General features: G+C 48.0%; 1 protein-coding gene across 1 annotated transcript; it reads right to left on the bottom strand.

Moving 5' to 3' along the window:
* Positions 1-788: 788 nt before the first annotated feature.
* Positions 789-24,958, bottom strand: HSF4 (heat shock transcription factor 4). Its single transcript, XM_063333181.1, has 13 exons — positions 24,863-24,958; positions 20,777-20,885; positions 19,489-19,616; positions 18,037-18,161; positions 15,653-15,728; positions 14,132-14,196; positions 11,140-11,239; positions 10,221-10,345; positions 8,003-8,227; positions 5,815-5,920; positions 4,312-4,377; positions 2,879-2,966; positions 789-1,648 (listed from the first exon to the last, which is right to left on the bottom strand). Exons 1-13 carry the CDS (start codon positions 24,956-24,958, stop codon positions 1,452-1,454), a joined length of 1,506 nt encoding a protein of 501 aa, XP_063189251.1. The 3' UTR covers positions 789-1,451.

Here is a 24,958-nt window from a genome sequence, read left to right as displayed (position 1 = left end):
CCTCCGATCCATTGGCTACCTTTTGGGTTGGATGCTGCTTGAGCATTCAAGATGTTCAGAAATATGGTTTAGAACCAAGAATCGTCACAGCGATGGAAGCAGGCAGAGAATTTCTTCAAATGGTACTGGCCCGGCTTATACCCCCTGTCGAAGCCCGCGGGAGCCCTGAGTTTGAATTTCCTGGGTCTGCCTTACTGTATTTGGGTAGCTTTCCTAAGGAAAAGGAACTCAATTAGAGGATACTGAGATAAATAATACGTTCTCATTAGAACTACAGCATAAAAAAACAAAGCTCTGCTTTGTTGAGAAACTCAGTTGTCAGAAACCACAGGGAAGAGGAAGATTAATTCAGCCTTTGGGGGCCGGTCTCAGATGCACAAAGGACAGAAGAAAAATTGGTGGGACGCGGTGGACTAACCCTTCTGCCTCTCTCCTACACCGAGCAGCCGAGGGGCCTTCTAAAAAGGGGATCCCATCAATCAGACTGGTTTGTCAGTCAGATTTCATACATCAATAAACCAACAGGCACGTCTTCAGGGGAAGTAGAGCAGGTCAAGGAAAAAAAAAAAATCATTGGACTGGACATGGAATACTTAGCCAGCAGCAAAGCCCAGAGCGCGCTCTCGGTCCTCCCCGCAAATGGAAAATTGTACCTGCAGAAGAGTCTATCCCTTTATTTTTTTATTTTTATTTAAGTATGGAGTGCCTTGCCCTTATGTTAGAGAAAATAAATTGGGAAAAAAACCCCCACAACAATGAACAAACCCTCTCAATTTGGCATGGGATGTTTTGGGGTCTGTGATGGTCTGCAGCTCCCCTAGGAGCCAGAGACACGTTCTGAGAGCCGTCACTCTGAGAACAATCTTCTGCACACTCTGAGGGATCTTCATTTTCCTGCTCACCCCAGGAGGATAAGGGAGAGGCACAAGTACATCCCAACAACACCAGAAAATGGATAATAGAATATTTTTAGAGCATTGGACTAGCATAAAGAACTATTTTCCTATTTAACAAACAGCATCCAGAAGGGTCAGGCATCTCAGCTAATCTGTGCTGCCCTCATTAAAATCCAACAGTTTGACATCGCAGACACTAGCCAGGACCACTTTATTTTATGAAGTCCCTGATGTACTTTCAAGCTACTCTTCTCTTAAATTTTACTAGAAGATTTGAAATTTCTAACAGCATTTTCAAGAAAAAAAAGCCATCCTGCCAAGTTCTCACTCCCCATAGGAGCAGCATTCTGTTTTAAAATTGTTATCCTGGACAAACACCGAAATCCAGGTGCTGGGAGGGTCATGCAACAGCTACTGACCATTTCCATCTACTCAAAAAGAAAGGGCACAAAAAGAAACTCTCTTGGGGGTTTCTGAGTCACGTTTGTTTCTTTACATTCAAACCTGCGGATGCTTGGATGGGTGGGAGAGAGACGTCGTTTCTTGGAAGCTGAATCACTGGTTGTTGTCAGTTGAAGAGCTCAGGTTTAACGGGATATCCCCTTGGACACCCACAGAGGACAGGTAGGAAGCCATATTTTCAGATGGAACATAAAGCGATGAACTTTCAGGCAAGCTGATGAGGTCGTTGCCAAAGATGGACTGACGATCGACAAGGAACTGCTGGGCGCTTTCCAGAATGACATCTTTCCCTAGGAATGCAAACGGACAACAGAAAGCTCAGTTTCTGGAAGGCAAGTTACCGGACTTTACGTGTGTAGAACTGAAGAGTGGCAAATTCCCACGGCAACAGGAGGTGAGGGGCCTCATTCCAGGCAAAAACTGCTTGGAAACACTTGAGTCAAACTCGGGCTCACTCAAAAGCCCGTTACAACCGACCGGAGTCTCTGCAGGTGCCAAGCTGGGTTTTGCCCAAATGCTGAGATGCCTCACAAGAAGTGAAAAAGGGACAACCAAGTGGTTGGAGACACTGAGAAGTGGGTGAGGGCAGCTTCTCTTCTCCTTCACTCAAGAACTGTCTGGTCTTCCTCATCACTGCAGAAGGAGACATCTGCCAATTGCTCCATTATTCCAGCATCACGCATGGACCAGAAAGGCTTTGCAAACAGGAGATGCTCCTCTTGTGCAGTTCAGCCCCAGCCTGCAGAAGGATTCTCTCCAGTGCAGCTGGGCTTTTAATGCCTTTGATGCTCATGTAAGATGCTGAGCTTAAGGTGGAGACTGGAAGTCCCTGAACTACACGCAATACATCAAAACTCTCAGGTGGGCTCAGGTGGCTACAGCACCAAACTAAGGCTCACAAAATCTCTTCTTTCAGGTCTAGCCCAGCTGACCTGAAAATATCAATATATCACTATTCCAAGACCAGGAAAACACTTCTAGAGTCATATCTATGGTCAATGACACACGCTATCCGAGTCACTGATGGGAAGATCAGCTGGCCGGTTCCCTTGAGGTCTGGTAAAAGGTCTGGAGAAACCAAGACGTAACCTTTGCCTCTGGCTGGTAGCAGCTCCGGGTCACCTCCTCTGCAGCAGGAGCCAGTGGAAACACAGGACCTGTACAGCTCTTGCCACCCCTGCTCCATTTAGATCACCACTTTGCTCTCAGGTGGCGATGAAGAGGCAGAGAAAACAGTGGAGCCGCTGATAGACACGATGTGGACCCAAACGGGAGCAGTGGCAGCTCAATTGCATTTAAGCCTCGGTTTATCCCGCATGCATTTCCCACTGCTCAGTAACGAGCTTAGCAGTTGTTGTGGGAACATTGCTGACCGACACTCACAAAGGTAAAATAACAAACGTGTTTTCCTCCCTCAAGTGGCAAATGGTCAGTGCCAGATGTTGCGTGTAGGTGCTGACATGTTTAACACCTTAATTACATCCCCATTTCTGAGTCCCCAAGAGCCGCTGTGCTCCTACCTGGGCAGGCGTTGTTAAACGGGGGGTTGAACCCTTTTGAGGACACCTCAGTTGCGTTCTTCTCCAGGTCCACTGTGAGTCGCTGCATCTTGATGCAAAAATATAAACTACAATGTACAATTATACAAAGACAGGGGAGCTTGTTAGAACTAGGCCATTTCTGGAAATCAGTGCTTCATCAATGCTGCACAACATCCGCCAGCAACGCAAGCCGTCCTCCCTGCCCTGCCTCTCCTGCCAGCCACACCTGCACGCCGTCAAAATACCCGAAAGCGTGTGCTGAAGGGCAGATACGCCTGAAGGAGAGGGCGAAGGGAGAGGTAATCCCCTATCGGCACTGGTTAATACAGCGTGAAGCTCATGTCACGTGAGGAGGCCAGGTGTCACTGTGGCTGTCCCTGCCCGGCTGCCATACAGGGCAAACCCACAGTCCTCTGCAGCTGGCAACAAACACAAAAGGAATTTTCTTCCCATTTGCCTATGACTGTCTTTAAAGTTAAACTAGCTTTTGCTTGCACAGCGCTTCCCACTGCGGAGCTGCTGCGGGTATTGCTTCCAGGCTTCTCTACACTCAAGGGTTTCCGCAGCACAAGCCAGCCCAAGGGCAGGCTGCACCAGCGGCCTCGGGGACCGAGCTATTGCACATTGCAGCTCCCCCTGGCCTTTCCTCTCATGCCATCCTTTTTAAAAGAGATTGTCCCTTGCTTCCAAGACTTGCTAATGTTAGCCGTCTCTTCAGAGCCTCTCCTTCCTAACACTCAAAAGGATAGTGATATCATGAGGAAGGCTTAGAGACCTTTCACACTCCGTTAGAATAGATTATGCTTCGCTGGCACGTCTGTAGAGATGCAGAACCAGCCAAGTCTTTATCCGGCCTGGCTGGCAGTGAGGGCTCTGAAAACTCACCCTCTATCAAGCAGGAAAAAGTCATGAAACTCACTTTTCCTTCACTGTTTATTAAATCACCATATGCACTTCAGAAATGCCTGTGTCACTGCCAACTCCAAACAAATACTGCCAAACTGAACTTCTCCTCGTTTCTTCTGCACGGCTACGCGTGAACCTCCATTCTAATTGCGTGTGGTTTCAGGGATGGCTGCACTTTATAAAGGCACATTTTATAAAGGGCTTTGGCACAAAGACACTTTATGGATCTATGGTGTTAGTGGGAAGTGACATTCACACCATTGTTTCGATCGGAGAGTCCGGGACATCAGACAAGCTCTGGCTGAGGGGGAGAGACAGGTCAGCAGTGTAAGATAACGCTCCCAGCCTGCCCTCAGGAGATGCTGGGCTTTCCCGCACCCTTCTCTCTGGCTATAAAATAATTAAGCGTTCTTCAGTTATGCACAAGCTCTGCTTCATAAGGACATCATCATTATTATTATTATCATCATTATTATTATCGTATCTCAGAAATACACATCTCTTACCGGGGACAGACTGGCTTCCATTTCAGTCAAATTCCACTCGTTCAAAGATAAATTGGGATTAAAGACCTGTTGGGAGGAAAACACAATTAGGCTTCGGAAAGGTGCAATAGTTGGAGGTGTTCGTATCCTCAGCTGTCTGTGGAGGTGCCGGGGAGCAGCGCCTGCCTGCGCCCCAGCTGCTCTGGCACGTCACCCAGAGCTCCAGGCTGGGGAGTGCTGGTTTGTACCTGGGCCAGACCAGCGAGGGCTGCGTCGGGGACACCAGTACCGATCCGCCCGCCTTGCTGCCTGCCACTGGAGGGGTGGCACAGGCACCCAGTGCCACAGTCATGCTGTAAACCAGGGCAGCTTTTGTGTCACTGCACACGCAAGTCAGAGCCCTTTTTTTTTGCTGCTCTTGAGGCCTAGGACGCTTCCAGAATCACATGGATTTTTAAAAGCCTTCCAAAACCCAGTAGCAGAGGGCAGATTCCTGCTGCATCAACGCCCCACTGGCAATTTCTTGAGAAGTCTGAGCAATGTGGGCAAAGGAGCTGTTGATCTGGGGTAGAGTTTTATGATTCATTCTCACTCTTGTGACGTTCAGTGGCACAGAGAGAGAAAAGTGGGTCAGTGACAGGAAAACCCCTCCTAATGAGACAGAAGAAACAGAAACCAACGGAGCCGGTGACAGAGCAGGCCATTAGAGAAGCTTTCCATAAAGTCAAAATCAATCATAGGCTCTTAGGAACAAATATAGACGTAGGAACTGGCTTTAAGAGAATAAGATGAATTATTTTTTTTAACGATTTTTCATTCCTGTTTATCCATGCAAGTTTACCATGTGCCTGCATCTGAAGCACCTCCTCAAGGGAGCATATCTTTGACATATAGATTCTTTTGCTACATAGAGTTATTTGATTACTGGCAAAACCCTTTCATATACTGACTCTATGTACGAGGAGGGAGTGAAAGAAACAAACCTCCATATTGCTGCATATATACTTAAGAAAAAAGTATTTCTAAAGAAAAGTGACCTGAGAACTGCAAACAGATCACCATCTCAGCAGGGAGAGAATTTAACATCATCTACGCTTCCCAGAACGTGAGGAAAAGGGGAAGGTAGTAGAGCTAAACACAACCTAGGAGTATCTAAGATGCAGAATACGCAGAAAATAAAGTAACCCACCCAGAGAAATTACCCAACTAGCTAGAGAGTTGTATTAAATCTATTTTATCTACAAGTCCTAGGTTTCATGATGATGTCTTTACCAATTTGTGCTCCTAGAAGTTCAAATATGTGTATTTACCAAAGAAATGTAAAAAAGCGTCATTTAAAGTCTGAAATCCTGCCAGCTCCTATGAGCAGGTCAAACCAGAGCTGCGACTCTGCTGGCAGCATGTGACAGACAAGGTGCCACACGAGACCAAGCCGCACGGTCCATCTGATTTCCAGCCCAAAGGTACCGCTGGGAACTTCACAACCGTTCCCCGCAGCCGCCCCCGGAGGGGCCCAACACTCACATCCAGGAGGCTGGCGGGCTCCAGCCCGTACTGCTGGCTCCGCAGCAGCAGCTGCAGCCCTTCCAAGCTCCAGTCCGTGCCCTCCAACGGGTCTGAAATATCTGTTCTGAGAAAAGACAAGGGGAAACATGGCCACGAATGAGACTTGCACAGACACATACAGAAAGCAGGACTGAACAGCCCTCTGATATGAGGTTTATGCTGACATCTCACTTAGGAAACCACGAGCCTGTCAGCCTGGGTTTATGCCGCATCACTTGGGCTGATCCCAGAAGTACAACCCAGCAGAGCACAGAGGGGACTGGGGAGACTACTCCCCTCTTGGGTGACACGTGGGGTTTGCGGACGGACAGTCTGTGCACATCTCTTCAAGACCGGGAAAATTAAAGCTTTCCTTAGAAGAAATCCTTCTAGAGAGGCACTTGGGATCCAGAACAGGCTGCATTTCCATCCTCCTGGGTCCAAGAAGCCTGAATTATGATTCACTAATGTTAACAGTAATTAAAGGTTTTTAAAGGAGTGACTTTTAACTGCAGGCATTCAGCCTGCAGGCTGCGTTTACCAGAGACATTCAGCTAAAGGAGCAACTGTGCCACCCTGCTGTGTTTAACTCCCCCCAAAAAGCTAGAAAAATTTCTCTTAAAATCTAGAGTCTTTAAAAAAGGGCGTTTTTTTCTTCTAATAAAATGTTTTGAAGTAGCCAATGGGGTTATGAAGGAAGAATTTAGTTCTCTATAAGAACCCAAAGGAAAATAAAAGCCTTTCTGGTAAGTCTAGTGTGGGTTTCCCCCCTTGTTGTTCTCACATTGCTGCCGTTGCCATAAAGAGTGAACCCTGCAGTTAACCTCTGCTTCATCCCCCAAGCTGCAACGTGCTTTCCCGCTGCTGGAGAAGTCTGCCGCACACTCAGCCCTAACGCTGGTGCTGTTGGGATGCCCGTCTCACACCATGCCAGAGCACCTCCAAAAGCAGCTCCCCCAGATCGCCCTGTGGCTGAGCCGAATGACGCTGTGCTGACCCCCCCCCCTTGCAAGAGGACATCATTCTCTGGGTGACTGTCACACGCGGGATACTTGTGTGCCCTGGCTTCAAAATAATGAAGCCTCCATCCCTTTGCGTCAGACTTCTGCACTCAGTGAACACAAACTCCCAACTCTCCATCCCTGTGAGTGACCTCACTTACTATTTTGTGATTTTAAGGCAGGATTTTTATCTTTTATAGGCTTTTACAAGGCCTTGCTTTGGACTGCCTAGCATTTTACCGCGCGCCTCCGGTTCAAGGGGACAAGCACGGCAATGCAGCTAAGCTTCATGTGTTTTCACCTTTAGGCAGAGATGGGGAAGCCGAGATCTCTTGCTGTGTCAGCTCCCTGGTACCTCCCCAGAAACGTGTGGCCCATGTGATGGTGCCAAAGTGACTGGCTGCCCGCTGAAGACACCTAGCACTGACTCAGGAAAGTCACCTTGGACAGGTGGTAGGAGGAGATGCAAAGGGAGAAGAGACTAACAAGAGAAGTCTATTTGACTTCACAGCACAGGAGAGGAAAAGAAAGGGGGCAAATTATTTCCTTCTCAAGCCCAAGCCTGGGCCTGATAAACGCTTTGCTGCCTTACCAAATATTTGCCCCACAGAGGCTGTACCTTCAGAAGTGCAGAGGTTACGATGATGATGGACTGTCATCTTCCATCACCATCTTTGGATTGGCACACGAGTGACACCTTATTCACTGCCCAGAAAGACCAGTGACAAATATTTCCTTATGACTTTATCTAACTGAAGACTCAATAAAACAAATGACAGAGGGCACAGAAGCTACTGGAGGCGTAGTGCTGTCCAGTGGCCTGCAAGTCTGCAGACATGGATGCTGGTCTGGGCTCCAGCTTTCACTTGGACCTTGGGCAAATCCCTCTCACTGCAAAAAGCCTCTTCCTGCTCCCATGGCTCTGATGCACGTGCTCTGACAGCTCTTCCTCTGTTGGGTCCTTCAAGCAAGTCATTCACAGATCCCCCCCACCCCTGTGAACTGTCCCCTGGGCTCAAAGGGTCCTCTAAGCAGGTGCCACAGGTACAGGATGGAGGTCACCAGGCTGTAGTAGGTGACTTAAAGCCACCTCCCTTTCTCCCCAGCTAAGGGAAGAGCGGGCCATGAAACACGCAGGGGCCGCAGCTCTCCCTCGCTCCCCTCACCTGTCCAGCAACGCCCTTCTGCCTCTTCTCTCGGATGGTTGCGAGGTCCCCGGTGGGGCTGCACCACAACTCCCTTTGCCTTCCAAAACAGACTGAACCATGGCAACCGGGAGCACAGGGGGCTCAGAGCAAGCCCGGCAGCCTGGCAGGGGGACATCAGGTTCAGCGGGGGCTTTCACTCCAGGGCTGACCGGCTCTTCCTTGATCAGCATGAGGCACTTCTCTCTGCATCAGAGACAACAGTTAGCACCACACACACACATCTGCTCCACAAAGGCCTCGCGCTACTGGGAAGGGCTAATAGCACAAGGGCTTGCTTCCACTTCCCATCAAACTGCCCCACAGAGTCTTTCCATTCCCCCAGACTGGCAAAAGAAACCAGCAACCTGGTTGTCTTTTCAGCAAGCTCCAAAAACATGCTCAGCTGGAATAGCTTCAGTCACTTCATCAGTCATAGCTATAATGAATTTGCCCCATTCAATTGTTTTGCAAATACGGGAAATACACTTCCATGTGTTCATTATTCCTGAGATGAGCGTTAGGCTTGAGACAGGTTAAAGGGTCATGAGGTTAGAGAGGTTCCCCTGAAACAGAAAAGCCTCCACCCTAGAGATAGGAATGGGATCAGTTAGACCTGAAGTTAGGATTGGACCAGCAAGCACTCAAGAGATCCCAGTGACACAGGTGGGCTCTTGTGGCCCTGCAGGATTTGGAAGAGAAGCTGACAGTCCCAGTCAGATGTTTCATTTGTTTGGAAGCAGAGGTTTGCCTTTTTCCAATGGTACAGAGGCACTCCACATCATTATCGCCCAGAGCAGCTGTGGCTGCCCCATCCCTGGAGGTGTCCAAGGCCAGGCTGGACGGGGCTTGGAGCAACCTGGGCTGGTGGGAGGTGTCCCTGCCCAGGGCAGTGGGTGGCACTGGGTGATCTTTAAGGTCCCTTCCAACCTAAACTATTCTACGACTCTATGGTTCCTAGATGGATATGTGTCATTGAAGTTTTGAATAGTAGCATTTTGTATGTAAAAATCTGCTCTGAACTACTTATAGGAGACTTTACTGCTCTCTCTGAAACTGCACAACTGGAGCCAAAGTGAGAGAGGCACGTACATCAACAGGCTCAGGGCATGGAAAGCCGTACTGAAAAAATATTATCTTACAACACTTACAGACTAGCTTTGCTGCAAAACAACACACGAGCATGTCACACATATGGGATGGGATGTGACACTCCAAAATCCTCCTTGGCATTCCTTTCAGATAGTCTTCTCATCTCATGAATCCAAAACTCCCACCAGAAGCTCACGTTGATTTAGGAAACACCACACTCCTGAACTCCTTAGGGCTGTGGCTGGCTCACATTCTTAAGTCACGTGGACACAGCGCAGATCAGAGGCCACCAGATGGCACTCAGTAATTAGTAGAAAAAAGCAATTTAACTTGAAGGTTGTATTAAATTTTTTCTGCTTTAGAAACGGCTTCCAGATTGTTTGTTTGTCTAGCTAATTTTATGCTATGGTTTCAATTATTAGGCAGATTTACAGGCGATTTCTAGAGTATAACTGCCTTGCCTATATGCTTGAGAAACTGTTTCCATGATTCATCTGTCTACTTACTTTCCACTGACTTAGCTGTAGCTCTTCTGCCACCAGCCCTCAATACACTGCATGGCTGTGGCAGGAAGAGATAAGCATTAAAATACCTCTGTATTCAGTTCTTGAGCTACTGGGACCTTTTCACAGAAAAGTTGTCAAACATCGGAAGTTGTTGTGATGCAACCTTTCTGTTCTCATTAGCAGAAAGATGTACAGTTTGATTCTGTTTCTTATTTGTCAAAGCCAAAAAGAAACTTCCTTTCTCTCTTTCTCAACAAACTCAACAAGTGTTAGCGTCTCATTATTTGATAAAGTCTGAGACAGCCCCTGTCTTGAGAACAAAATAAAAAGAAACATGGAATACTTCTCAAAGAGGTGAGTGGAAATTCTCAGCATGAAACTCACTACTTTGCTTCAAAAGTCATGCTGTTATTATCCTTCCCGAATTCTGAAAATCTGACCCACATTGGAAACTGGAAAAAAATATTCCAGCCCACCATCTCTATAGAGATTTGCAAATCAGTCAGAAACTCTGGTAAAATTACAGCTAGGAAAGACAAACTCTTTCGAAGTTACGTGGTCCATACCCAACTCTCCCTGTTTTTAATCACAAAGATATTTACCTGTCATTTTCCGGAGGGGATTGCATATTTATTATGTTGGAAGGTGATGCTTCAGTAATATCAGATATGATGGGTCCTCCAGCAATTGCAGGGCTGTTTAAGCAAGAGGCAGGTTCTGTCGATGGCTAAGAGGAAAGTAAAAATGATACAGATTTATCCTTCTGAGGACCAGAACAAGTCCGAGGTCCTATCTCAGACAGTCAGGGTTTATTCACTGTGCCCTTGAGCCCCCCTTGTACGGAAACCAAGGAAGCTTTTACCTCCTATGCAACATTATCATTTCCTCCAGTCTTTCCTCCAACCACGCAGGGGTGCGGGTGTAAAATAAGCACTGTGACTCAAGTGTCAGCTACTGAGAGGTTTTACCATGTCTGACATTTTGCCTAGACTGCTTACCTTCCTCTGGAGGGAAAGATCCAACACAGCCCAACAGGGGACTACGGGTCTCTCATGCCAGCTCAAGTATTTTAACTGCACAAGTGTCTGGTGTCCGCTTTAGTGGGTTACACTGGCAGGGATCCTTCAGTGACGGCAAAAACCTGGCTCTGGTCAGAAACACCAGAGTACCCACTTCTAGATCATACTTCTTCCTCTCTGCCCTTGAGGTGAGCCAGCCTGGGGTAACAGCACGAAGAGTTTGGTGTGCGGGGTCTGCCTTTCCCTCCCACAACCCATGGCCCGCCACGTGAACACGACAGCAAACACGCGTCGTGTGCAAACACGCGTCGTGTGCAAACACGCGTCCCTCCCTGGAACAGGGGAGCTGAAGAAATAATAATGTCACTCAGCTTTGCAAACCTCTTCTTTGCTGTCACACTCCTGCCAAACTGCCCACTCTGTAATCTGTATCATCGCTTCAAACGTTCTTCCACCCTGGCCAAAGAAACCCCACAAAGCTCAGAGGCTGGCGTAAACCTACCGACTGTATGAAATAGGGGTCATGGAGGGGGTCCGTAGACAAATGCCGGCTGACCTTGGACACTTGTGGAGCCGTGATCCCGTTGTCAAGCATCAGCGGTCTGTGAAGAGAAACGGGTTTGTTTCTCCAGCACATACGGACTGGATCCCGGTTGCTCATACAAGGAACGTCTCTCAGCCGAGGGTTGTTTTCCCCTGGGTACTCTCTTTTTCCTCAGCTGTAAGGTACTTTCTTGTCCAGTGTTACGGACAAGGAAGGAAACAACAGTTTTGGAGGAGGTCACCATTAAAAGAGGGTATTAGCCCTACAGAGAAGGGATGATCTGGGTTTTCTAGATCCTATTCCAAAGATGCAAGTAAAAATCACAATTTTGATGCATATTTTGAATTGAACAAATTCAATTCATATTTCCTTCTAATTGCTAGTGGTTTCAAGCTCTAGGCTGGGTCCTCAGCTTGTTTAACCAGAGGTAGCTACGCTGAAATTATTAGCGCAATACTGGGAATCTGGCCTTGTTACCAGCTCCCTCACGCCCGGGGACTCTTTGGCAAAGCTCCATCTCCGTACATAGCGCTGCATAAAAGGAACCCGTGCCACCCTCTAAGTAAGTAATAAAACGGAGGGGAGACACAAAGCAAAGCAGAGCCTAAAGTCATTGCATACGGGCTTTTAAAAAATGACTGACAGGCTTTTACTGGTGGCCACTGACGGCAAGAAGTGGTTCTGCACGCTGGGTCCTGTAGCAGGAGCGCTTTATGTAAATGATTCCTAAATGATTGAAACCTAGAGAAAATGAGAAGAAGCCTCAAAATGGCACTGCCTTTCCATCATGAAACTCCCTGGGTGTTGTGATACAGTCCCAAAGAAGCTGCGAACGGGTATATTTTGCTACACACCCACTGTTGTTAATGCTGGTCCTATAAAACTGCCTAGCAAATCCCTCTTCTCCTCCCACCGTCCCGCAGTCCAGAAAAGCATCTTCAGTGTTCATCGGGAAGACAGTGATTTGGCTGAGGGCACCAGGGAAAGCCAACAGTTTTTTGCACAGTAACGTCTGGCAGGCTTGGCAGAAGATAATTCCTAGCTCCCTTCGTCCTACAGACACTGGAGCAGGATATGCTGTGAGAAATTATGGGTTTGCTCAGACTCCAATTAGATCCCACAGTGAAGGGCATTATGCAGCACAACACAGTGACCATGGTGCTCGAGATCTCAGTGTTGTCTAACAGCTCGTTTAACTGCCTTTTTCTATTCTGTGGCATTAACTAAAGACACAGAATAGAAAAGAACATTTGAATCACCCTGACATGGACCTTGTTATGGCATAAGCTACCCTTCAGTACACGCCAAGATATCACAGCTAGCCCTGCGACAATTATGAATTTGTAAGTGTCCAGCTCTCTGCTCCAAGAGCCACAAATGAACCTCCCCATCCAACATTTCTTACCAAAGTAACTTTGGCGACTAACTCATCTAACAGCCTCCCAGGTGAGACATGCCCGTGGGACCTACAGACCTGTCCACAGCTACCCAGAGCCCCCAGTCAGCATGTGGGTCTGCACCAACAGTTGCTCTGGGCTGTACGCTATGCTTCTCTGCAGGCATTTAAAAGACAGGCAGGTAAAGAAATCTGTGAAAGACAGAAGGGCAGATATAGAAGCTCACAAGAGCTGAGGTTCCTTGAACACAGACCTTCATGTTTCCAAGGAAGCGGGAACTCAACATGCGCGATACTGTGCAAACTGCAGCTGGGCTGTATCACTGTGCTCCCTCTTCATAAGGAGGCCAACGCAGTTGCTGTGCAGACAGTTCTGTGCTCTTCTGCCCCTATCAGCACGGGTTCTCGCTAATGATTTGCTTTTTGAAAAAGCAGCAGTCTAAGACAACATTTCTTGGTCTGCAAAGCTTCTGCAGGTAGGGCATGGCCCTGACCGTGGAAATCAGAGATCAGCTCTGGCATTTCCTTTCTCTGCTTCCCCACTCCACTGGAAGAAAATTTCCCCACTCATGAACCTCAGGAACTCAGAGCAGCTGATATCCTTCCCTTGAGTCCTTTTCTTTGTTAACATTCTCTGTTCAGTGTTTCCCAGAGGCTCAGTAGAGAGGATAGGCAGAGGTAAGAGTATCCAGCTCGCTTGTACAGATTATGGGCTCCTTTGTTCAATCCTGTGTTTCCTTTACAATCCTCGCACCAAGAGTCAGCCAAGAACAAGGACACTGACTAAAAGAAAATCAAGCCCTTGAGCAGCCATTCTTGGGAAGTCTGGCTCATTTCTCCAAGGCATGGAGAAGTTTCTGAGTTGCCAAAGGCCACAAGGTAATAAAGGTGGGAACGGGAGGCAGGTCCCTGCCCTCAGCCTGAGCCACAAAGGCAATTTCCTCTCAGTAGCCCCTCTCCCCTCTTCAGATCACAAGCATGACAGAGCAAGAAATGCATGGCTGCTCTCCTGGAAGGCACTAAGCTTCCTAATTCAAGCTCCTCTATTCATTTGCCTTGAAGAGCTTATTTATGACGCTAAAGATAGCCCTTAGGTAAAATCTTTCTCTGCCTTCCTCTCTGTAAGGCCTGCAGGTTACGTGCCACCCAACCCACGTTGGATACCCAACCCATTCAGTGACTGCGGGTCAAACTAAAGGTGTCTGTGGGCTGGCTGGGCCCAGCCCCGCTCCCACTGATGACAAGTGGCAAAACCAGGACCTGTAGGACCAGCAGCAGGGTCCTGCCCTTTACCCTCCCACTGGTTAGCGTTCCCATCTCCCAGCGCGCTCTGTGTTCCCCAAATAAAGGTCGTGAGCTGACACGGTGCTTCTCTAAAGACCACTGAATGGGGCATGTCAGCAGGTCTGACTCGGCAGTTCAGCCCATTCATCTCCCATCACCATGGTGCCCTGGTCCGGTGACCGCCTGCCTGGGCAAGCTGAGCTTGTGTTTTTAGTGAGGGGGCAGCATTATGCACCCGTGAGCGTGTGCGCACCACACAAGGGTACTTACAGCTTCCTCTTTATCCCAGTGCTGCTGGGGCTCGATTGGAGCTGGCCAAACAGAAACTGAATCAGCTGTCAGGAGAGATCAAAATCCGGTGTTAATCAGCAGAGTGATTCAGCACTCCCTGCTCTCACAGCCGTTCTTCTCTCACGCATTCCTCCCTCCTGACACCACCCCGCAGCTGGGAGCAGCCACGAAATATGGGAGCCAAATTGCACGAGACTTTGGAGCCCGAAACCAAACTAAGCTTTCCAAGAACTGAAACGACCTGCCTAGCTTTCAAGAAACACAGCCAGGTGCCTGCTTTGCGCCAAGGCTGCTTTCTCTCACGTGCTCAGCGCTTTCTCTCTCCGCTTCTGTGCATGCAGAACTCCGGGTAGCCCTATTAGGCTCGGGAACCTGCCTGTGAAGTACACAGGCAAACATTCCTAGGCCTGGAGTTAGACTTGGTCTCCATAAAAGTCTTTAGAGACCTTTACGAGAGGCTCTGACACAGACTTTGCAAGGCAAAGAGGCAAGCCCCTAGGGGAGACCCTGGATGGAGGTCTTAGCTCTTTCAGTTGCGTTTTTCAGCCCTGTGAAATTCAGTGTTAATAAAACAGGACACTCAAAATGACGCAGAATGGCTCTGGAGAGGAATCATCGAGCAACATATTCCCAAGTCAGCTTGAGCCTAATGCTCTGCTTTGACCTCCAAACAAGGAGAGCATTATTATTGTTATGTATCACAGCTGTCTCTTCCCCATTGCTCACTATAACAAAATGGAGTTGCATACGTGCCCCCGCAATGAGTGGTGTGGCTGGTCCGGCCTCAGAGCCGGAGGAAGGTTTGATTGATAGCCTCGTGCATCTCTACCCAGTCCTGTGACTGTGACGCCACGTGAGGGTCAGAGCCTGGCTCTTCGGGGGGACTGGGAAATGTGACGTGCTCAGTCACTCAGCACCATCTGGGAATCACTGGAGAGGCCTTTTCTAGTACTGGTCATGCTAGATTTTGAGGGCTATGGCTCCACAGTGCTTCTTCAGTCTAAAACGTTGTACGGCAATTCCTCAACCATACCAGCAACCCCAGAAAACGTAACAGTCGCCAGAGGTCCCCAGTGGGGGAATGGCTAGCCAATTATGCTGTATGCAGCTTCAGTGCTGGCAGGAGGGAGGCTCCTCTCTTGTACAAAGGAAAAACGAAAGATTTGGGAAGCCCAAAGGCCTAGGTACAACCAGAACGCAGCCAATACAGGGCAATCGGCGAGAGCTGTGCTCTCTTGCTCAGGACTTCAACAGAAAAGTGGTTCCTAACATCACAGCAAGGGAAATTTAAACCTTTTGTTCAAGGGCATAATCTGTGTTTTCTTAATGACCACTTTCCATAGGACACGTAAGAACATCACGCCATTTGAAAGACAGGGAAAATAAGCATATGGTGATATCAGAGTGTGGAGAAGAATATGGGACAAGAAAAAAAAAAAAAATCCGAGGAGGACATACACCATGCAGTACAAGTGAGTTTGGAGTTTAGATGACCACTACCTTGTTGATCACTTTCTGTTGCTGTGAGTGGTTCTGCCGGAGGGAAACGACTTCCCGCCAAAGAACTTCATTTTGCCTGAAAGTGAAACAGAAATTTTCCCTGAGCACAGTAACATCCCAACAGCTCGTGGTGCTGCCATGATGCACCGCAGACCAAACTGCCCAAAGCCTGTCTCACCCTGGGGCTCTTGCAGTGCTTGGCTCTTTTTGGGCATCCCAAACGGGGTCACACAATTGCTTTCCTTACTTTTCCTTGACCTCAAAAGAACTACAGACCGGAGCAGGGAGGAAAAACAAATACAGAGAAGCCAACATTTGTAGGGGAGGGCAACAGGAAGACATGTATTTAGTTTTCATGGAACATTTGGGCCAAACTCAGAATTTCAGCAAGGCCTGATTTGTGACTTTGAATGATTTGGATCACCAAGGCTGTTCTTCCTGTGGGAGCCAAGAAAGCCCAACCTCTCCACAACCGCCCCCAAAGACCAAGAGATCCCATGGACAGAGATCCTATGTATTCTGCCTGCTGAAACCTCATACACGCGGTGGTACAAAGGCATGTTTGGGAGTGACCGCAGCAGCTAAAGGGATGCTTCTGCATCTGAGAGCCTTGAACTAGGAGGACTGTAATGATTTCGTTAAAGGGTGTCACTGATTTCATGCAGCACAGACCCCGTGGCCAGCTTGCAATTGCATAGGGCATATTTATTTTCTGTCTGCAAATGCAGCACACAGGGGAGTTTACAGGCTTCCTTGAACAGTCAGCCCCAGAAAGCGGGATGGGGAGATGCCGAGTTTATTTACTGTGCTGCCTCCAAACCCGGATGCCAAGCAAGTCCGTGCTGCAAAAGGCTTTGCCAGTCAATTTATCTCAAGAGTATATGGATGTAGCAAAACCGACAGGCCAGCAAAACCTATCATGCAGGTGAAATTTACAGATGCTTTTGCTTTTTAGTCTTTCTAGTGTGGATTGATGCTGGAACTGGGAAGATAAGGTCCAGGACTCGAAAGAGCACAGTAGCTGCCCGAGTATAGCAGTTTGTACAGCAAGAATCTTGCAGGGAACTTTCGGTACTGGTACTGACAGGATTTTCAGCAAAGCAGCTTTCCTTAGTCTGACAGCTTGTGCTGGAGTTACGTCCTAATGGTTCTTCATCAGTGTAAATTTCTTAACGTGATTTCAGCCTGGGATTTCTGGTCTGTCTTAGCTTACAAAAATTGTATTACTTTCATTGGTTGAATGCAATTTTGCCTTTTGGCAGATGGAGGAAGGCAGCAAGCTAATCAAAAAGGAGAATAAACTAAAAGCAAGGCCAAATCATCGATACTGGAATTCCTTAAAAATTAAATAAGATACAAGCCTAGAAACTCTTTCGTTGCCACTGTACCTGGATTTCATGGTGTGATTTCATGCATGTGTTAAGTGTGGGAGTCATTAAAAATTGAGGTAGCATAAAAATATTTATCTGTTGCATGTAAGGTGCTGGGCTGGAATGAAGTTTCCCAGTATATGGTGTTCTCTCAGGGCCCAGGATGCCAGTGTCATCTGGTGATGTACGAATATCAACTTTCACTATAAAAGAAGGGGTTTGGGTCTTTTTCATTATTCAAGTGCTTTTTAAACAAAGTTCTCTGCAAGGATTAAAATTCTGGAGGCAAATATAACCCTCTCCAAGTACACCATTTATAAAACCATATCCATTTCCTAAATTCCTAGTGCCCGTGTCTGACTCACAAAATCCCAGCCTCAGACAGCTGGAGGTCAGGCAGCCACATCCAAGCAACGTTGCATTTGCTTGGTTTGCACTTATACAACAATTTTGGCCGGGTCAGAAGACACAGTCCCCAGAGAGACGCACTAAACATTACAGCAGTTCTTGTGCTCTTATATACTTTAGGACCGTCATATATTTTGAAGGTGGAGGACAAGAGATATATTTTTTATTTTTTTTGAAAGCTGGAGTGGGCACCACCACATTTCTGCCAAGGACTTTTCTAGGTGTGAGAAAGAGTTTCTCATCATTTCTATCTGGAGGAAATACCGTTATCTGAGCTAAGTCTCCAGGTTATACACATACTTCCTGCACGGCCCCCGCTGTGCTTCCCCCATCTCTAAAGGGAAAACAGAGACGATGAGCACACGGCCACCTTTCACAGAAGACAGAGAGTCTGAGTACTAATTCATTTTGTAGATAATGGGGTCTGCATAGAAATCCTACATGTTGTCATCTCAACAGATCTAGTTCCTATGATTAGTCCTTGGCTCAGCACGTGCTCCCTGGGAAGGAGGTGTGTAAGGTTCCTCCTTTCAAACATTCACCAAGTTCAACAACTCTCGAGAAGCAAATGCCCGTAATAAGCAGCCTGAGTAGCATTCAACTCACTGTTTCATGTCCTGCACTTGACACTCCATGTTCTCCTGCTGACTCCTCAGTATCTGTACCTCATATAGCAACCTGCTGAGGTCCTCCTGGCGCATCTTGGTCTCCTCACTTTTCACTACTGACACCTGAGGAATTAAAATCAAAGATGGATTTTACCAACACAAGAAGGGCATAGAGAGACAGAGTCATTGCTGTGGCTTTTTGGTGCCGGGCTCTGACATGCAGAAATACCAGGACAGGCTATGTATGCACAAGAGTCTGAACTACCCTTAGGGTATTACTGCAAGAGTCAAAGGGATAAAACAGAGCAAAGAGCAGGAAAAATCGTTTCCTACAGAGGGTCTGTCGGCAGCAGGACAATCTGCACTACAGTGGGGGCTTATTTCAAATCAGCTTGGGGAAAAAAGAAAAAAAAAAGGTATTTTGAAGAACAGGGTGGAATTGAACTAGGTTATTTGATTAATTCTGTCTATTTTAACTACAGAGAGACCAAATCCAGCCTCATGTTTTATAGGAATGAGCCCGAGGAACTGCTTTAAATTGATATATTACACTTGGGTTTCCACAAGGCTTTCGCTGAAGTCAATATACTAATTGGGTAAGAGAACAGCCCTTTTCGGACATCAATAAGAGGTTAAAAGATAGCAAACAGAAGGTCGGAGTAGGTTATTGCTTCTATAATGACAGGAGATGACTGTTGGGAGATCCAGTAGGAGCTATGCTGTACTTATCTAGAAAAGCGGGTAACGATTCAAAAGCAGAGGGGTGCGAAGCAGGCCTGGCCGTGCGGCACTACACGAAGGTCTCGTGATAGTGAGCGACAGAGCAAACAAACACAGACGAAACTCTGATGGAAGCCAAGCCCTGCACGCCAAGGACCCCTGCCCCAACCGTACACGCGTATGGAGAAGACAGAAGCTAGAGCGCAGGGCGATACTGGGGTTACGCTGAGCAGTCTATAGCACTGCGGACCGCGGTCTGAAAGCAAGGAAGCATTTTGAGGAGTTATCAAGAGAGGAGCGCAGCTGTGGTAGAAACCCTCGCAATGACCACGGAGTGCCGTCCCGCTCAATCCGCCCCAAAAAAGGGACGTGGGAGGGTTAGAAAGGCCCAGGAGGGTCTCCTGCTCGGGCAGAAGTGAGGTGCTTGCCGCCCGAGATGCCTGAGGGACAGGACGCAAGTATTCACTACTTCTCTCCTAGCAGAAGGCGCGGGGGAAACACATTAAATAAAGAGACAAGAGGTTTAAAGCAAACCACGAGAGCTACGCCTCCACACACACCATTACTTAAGCTGTGGGCATGCTGTTGAGGGATGTTTGGAACAAGCACCAGGCAGTGCTTGTGCTTCCAGAACCTTCTGGAACCAGGGTCTGCCTCCCCTCAGCCGTCCCCCCTGGGGGGCTCACCGGAGGCCCTGCCGCCGTGCGTATCCCCCCTCAGACCCCCTCACCTTCCTCTTGATGTGCTCCAGGAGGTGCTCGTGGCCCTGCAGGAAGCAGAGGTGCTGGAACTCGGTGTCGTCTCGCTCGGGCTTGACGAGACCCCCCTGCTCGATGTTCACCACCTTCCTGAAGCCGTCTGCGTGGAGAGGGCGCGGGTGAGGGTCCCACAGACCCGGGCCTTCCCCCTCGCCTCCCACCACCGTCACTTTTGAGAATGTTTCTGTTCACTCCCCCCTCTTTTTGAGCTGCTCCAGTGCTCAAGGCCACAGCTGTGCCCCCTCCCTGGGGCTGGGCAAGTTTTTGGGCCATGTCTACAAGAAATCCGGCACAAGGGAGAGTGCTGTGCATCCCAATAGCCGCCCCTGCTGCTGGCCCATGCCATGAAAGCCTCACCGGCAATGCCTTGGCCAGGAGAGCTGGAATGCCCACTCTTAGGAAATCTCTGGTTTGACTCGGGAGCCAAAGGGATTCAGGGGAAGGTTTTTCAAAAGGCACAGACCAGCACCGGGTGCCACTTTTGGGAAAAAAGGGTCACATGTACATTTGGATATCTACTTGGAATACTCCTCCCAAGTCCTAGAAAAGTTTCTAAACCATATCTAAAGACTGGCATAAAATTTACAATAGAGCTAGTGTACAGTTAAGTAGCAAAGTTAAATAGCGTACTTAAATAGTAAAATTCCTTTACTGAGGAACTTTGTGAATTAGTCATTGAAAAACTTCCAAGAACGACCCGAATTTAATACAGTTGTGGTCTAGATGTGGCTAAAAGCTACACCTAAGCCTCCACAAAGAGGTGGTAATGTCTGCAAAGCAAAGCAAGATTTGCAGGGAGAAGTTCTGTCCGTAATTATTTCAGCGACGTGGCTGGTGAAATGGGTAAGCTCTGGGCTCTGCCCTCAAAAGCGGACGTTTCTGAGGGAGGTGTCACAGCATCAGGCTGCTGGAAAAAGGCCCATATAGAATAAAATGCAAAAGAAATAATAATAGGTGATCAAATTGGTGCAAGAGAAGCAGAAAACCTGGTGGCTGACATTTCTTAGCTTGCATCTTACAATGTAGTCTAACAGAAATTTCATGCTGGGATCTAAGGTCAATGCAAGGAAATCATTCTCCTGGGATCCCAGAGGCAAGTCCGCTTTGGCAAAATCAATAATGCCACAATAACACATATATGTGAGACCTCAACTTTTCTATCCACAGTTGTCCCTCACACCTCCCGTCCCACCTGCACCCTCTGTCACTCCCTGCGCGTCTGTAGGACCCACATGGCCTGGCTCTGGAGGTTGAACTTACACATGTTCAGCTGCCGGACGAAACTGGCCATGTTGTTGTGTTTGAAATACTTGGGCAGCACCTCTTTGGCAAAGCGTCCTTGGTCAAACACATGGAAGCTGGTGCCATTCTGCAAAGGAGACAAGGACAAAGGCGAAGTCAGAGGAGCGTCCCTGACCATGAGAGGTGATTTCCTTGAGTCCTATAGCAGGGGAAGTCATGCTCTTTGAATTGCCACCTTGAAGCTGAGAAAAGTGACAACAGCCTTCAATGAGGGCTTCAATGCTCCGTTCAGTTCTGGTCCTTTCAGTCCTCTCTGACCGCAGTTTTGATCTTTTTCTACTAAGCTTTGCTACTGCTTAGTTCAGAGCCTCGGATGCAAGAAAGAAACTGCAGACTTTTACATACAAATAACTGGTAGCTTTTGATCGTCCACACTTGGACGGACCTCACAGAAAGACTCTGGTGTCCAAAGAAGGTCCTGGAAAGTGGGAATTGCCATTATAACCCCTCGATCTACTTGTATAGGTCTAATTCCAACCCATCTGTTCCAGAGCACAGCAGTCCCGGAGGGAGCGCTGCCTGGAGACCTGGCACAAGAAACACAGCAAGGCAAGAAAGCAAATCATCTCTGGAGACACCACACTGACCCAGAAGCTCTACGCACCTTCTCTTGATTATTTTTAAAAGTACACAGCCATGAGGGCAACCCGCAAAAAGTTAAACAGTCATGCTTTACAGTCCAAGCTAGCAACACGCATGTTAACCAGATAAAATACCCGTTTCTGGGGTTGCAGTGCCAGGATCTGTGATTGCAAAACAATGCAAACTGCCTGGGATCGCTGGCGGAAACAGACATGCGGCAGGCCATGTGTTTTCCCTGCCCGGCCCTCCACCTGCTGACAGCTAAGCTGGTGCAGAGAAGGCTCCTGAGACACGACGCGCTGAAGCTGCCTTGAAACATCTTACAAACAGCAAGTCATGCAACCTTTTTGAGGGATGGAAGAACCGGCAATTGATTTTAATCTGTAACCAACACTTAGGAAAAACGTTTTCTAAATCCCCAACCTGAACAGCCTCAGTGTGTCTCCGGGACATGGAGACAGAGGGACGACCTTAAATATGATCTCTGCTCCGGATGGGCAGGCAGCACAGGGAATCTGGAGGAATGAAGAGTCATGATTTCAGCCATGGAGTTTGAGGCACAAGCGGCATTTTTGTAAACTTGCAGAGAATGGTATGTAGGGGCTCACACTGTCTTTGCTTGGGGAGAGAGAGAAGAGCTGCAAAGAGGTACGAGGAGAACCACCCAGCTGTGCAGCCTAAGCTTTATGGAGGGACAGGCAAGATGCAGAGACCTGTGCCAGTGCAAAGACATCAGCAGATGCTAGGGACTTACCAGCTCAGCTGCAGTTGGGTTTCCAGGGACAGCTAGCTAAAGACACGAGGGTCTGCACGATGTTGGCAGGGAGGGCTCTGAGAGCAGCACAGCCACCGTCATCCTCCTGCTGCGTTCAGCGTTACTACCGGCATCAAGTGGTGTATCAGCCCAGGGGGGTTATTTCACAGCAGACTGGTTTTTGACAGAGGAGGACAGTGTTTCGTAAGAGTGAGCACCCAGCCATGTGTGGGTCCCATCACAGGGTCTGTAGCTGCACGGGTGTGCTCGGGGCTGCCTAGAAGTTTCTAAAGCAGGGAGTCTAATCAGGACCATGAGAAAGCTCAGTGACTAATGAGGGGCGGTGTGTGCCTGTAGCCTGCCCACAGCCTCTGGAAAACAGCCAGCTGGCAAACCCTGCTCATCGCCACTACGCTTCCATCACCAAACAGTGCCAATGCCCTCTGTGCTCAGCTCTAACAGTTAACCCTGCACGCCCACAAACATGCACCTTTGGGTCAGCTGTGCTTCTTGCTCCTTGTTCATGGCTGCAAACACGACTGTTTGCCTCGACAGTGCCCGTTGACCATCCCCAGGGTCTTCCCTATCATTCCTTACCCCATGCAGCAGAAGCAAAGGCTGATCCAGCACTGAAGAGATTCACTCATGACCTGTGTGCTGGAATTATCTCACAGATTGAGCTTGCAGACATGACAGCAGGGACCAGGGTTTCCCAAAACACCGGAAAGGCTGTTGTGGGGACAAAGCCCGATTATCCTGCTTCCCTTGTGCTTCTGCCCACTCACTCTGGGATACAGCTGTGTCCCAGGCTGGGCATGCTGATGGAAAATCACAAGGGTTTCGTGTACCTGAACACCTCCTTATCACCTCTCTTGAGAGGTCCTTCCTTTGAATTCAGGGCTGCAATGTTCTCAGAAGCCGGTGTTCCCAAAAAGGTTCCTATGGGCACAAGAGACTTCGGAGTTACTGTGTGTTCACCGAAGAACGGTGCATGTGCCAGCTTGTTCCCATACAGCAGCTGTGCTTTGCTTGTCTCACATAAGGGGAGCACAAGCTGGGAGAAACTTTGGAAGTCTTCTCTGCCCAAGGCAAAATCGACTCTGCAGCATGTCAGTCTTGGCAGATGCTTCTCCTAACTGTTTTTGACAGACGCAAGATGACAGACACCCTGTGCCCAGCCCAGGCCAACTACTCCAGGAATTTGCTAGGATTTCTTCCTGACTGCATCTTCCATTTCAAAAATGCATTTAATTACTTCTTGTCCAATCTACCATGGACACAGACAGCAGACTTTTCCTTTTGACCTTACAACAGCCTTTAGTATATATATAAACTGTCACCAGGTTTCCTCTCCCATCTCTTCTCCTTCATGCTAAGAAACAGTTCATAGGTCCTTATAGGTCCTATTTTCTACGAGTTCCGATTACATCCACAAATCTTAGGCATGCGCGCAATTTCTCAGCTCCAGCAACACTGATGGGTAGAGGAGGAGGATGCGACGTGGGAAACTTAGGCACCTAAAAGCCTTACCAACCCCCCCCAGGAACGTAGCTACAGCCTATGTTAGGTTGCAGGAAAGCAGAGCGTGGTGGGGGTGGTCAGGCAAACAAGCGTAACAGAGAGGGGACTATTTATACATCTTAGAAAATCCTTCTTGGTTTAAAAGTCCTTATTTAAGACACAGGATACCAAAACTTGGTGGCTGGGAGAGGTATGGCCAGGTAATACCAGTATCAGAAAGCATCTGTTGCCTTGGATAGCAATGCAACTCAAACCCCATCAAGTTTTGCATGAAAACTCTACTGGACGCAAACACACGGCAGAGGGGCTGCTTTAGACGTCTTCCCTTTAAATCTGCTTTTGTTATAGAGTCTCAATTTCAGAGAACAAGATTATGCAAACAACTGATCTGATAACTCCCCGCTGAAGACAAATCACAACATTATCTGCAGCAAGTCCTAATCAGGTCAAAAGCACAGCGTGGTATCAAAATACTGTACGAGGGGGACAAATAAATCATTTTAATTCTCTGATTGCACTTTGTACTTTAACGCCTTGGTGAGAAATCAGAAGCCAAAGCAAAGCACTCTATCCAGATGAAGCTGGGCAGACAGCACATACACACCTCACCACGATCATCGCACGGACTAGTTGTAACATCAAGTAAAGCTCTTCCGAAATAGTGAGCGATTTAGGGTGCCACCCTGAGATCTGTTTAAACTATCGGTTTCAGCCTCAGGTGTGAATGCTCTTTGTCTGCTGCCTTCTCCCGAAGCATTTGTGAAAGGCTGATAAGAAACACACATGAAATAACACAAACAGTAGTGGAATTATTTAAGGGGTTTGCACCTTTTCTAGAATATTTTAGGGAATTGCAGGTTGAAGCAAGGTGAGAAACCTCTCAAAGAGCCTGGATTTTTAGAAGATTCAGTATTAGACACCACTTAAGATGCTTTAAGTGAAATGTGTAAATATTGTTATTAAAATACTCTCAAACCAGCTCTCCCTTTGAAACAGAAAAGCCACAATATTGCAAATAAATAATATCAAGTATATTCAAAAGGTCCCCTAGTGAACTACCGGTCCTTTCACTCTCCCACTTAGCTGGCCAGCACTTGTAAAGCTGTTGTGGTACCGTTTGGGCCTCACGCCTCAGTTTCTCCCGGTGTTGCAGGCACTCGGTGACACCTGATATTGGCTGTACTTACACTACTCCAGCAGATGAGATGGTTCGTTTCGGGATCTTCCACCAGCGTCCAGAGTTTGGTTAGGAAAGCTGGCACATTGCTGGAGTATCCATCCAT

The sequence above is a fragment of the Chroicocephalus ridibundus genome, chromosome 4, assembly GCF_963924245.1.
Source record: "Chroicocephalus ridibundus chromosome 4, bChrRid1.1, whole genome shotgun sequence".
NCBI lineage: Eukaryota > Metazoa > Chordata > Aves > Charadriiformes > Laridae > Chroicocephalus > Chroicocephalus ridibundus.
Note: the sequence above shows the minus strand (reverse complement) of the source record. Positions and strands in the feature narration are given on the sequence as shown.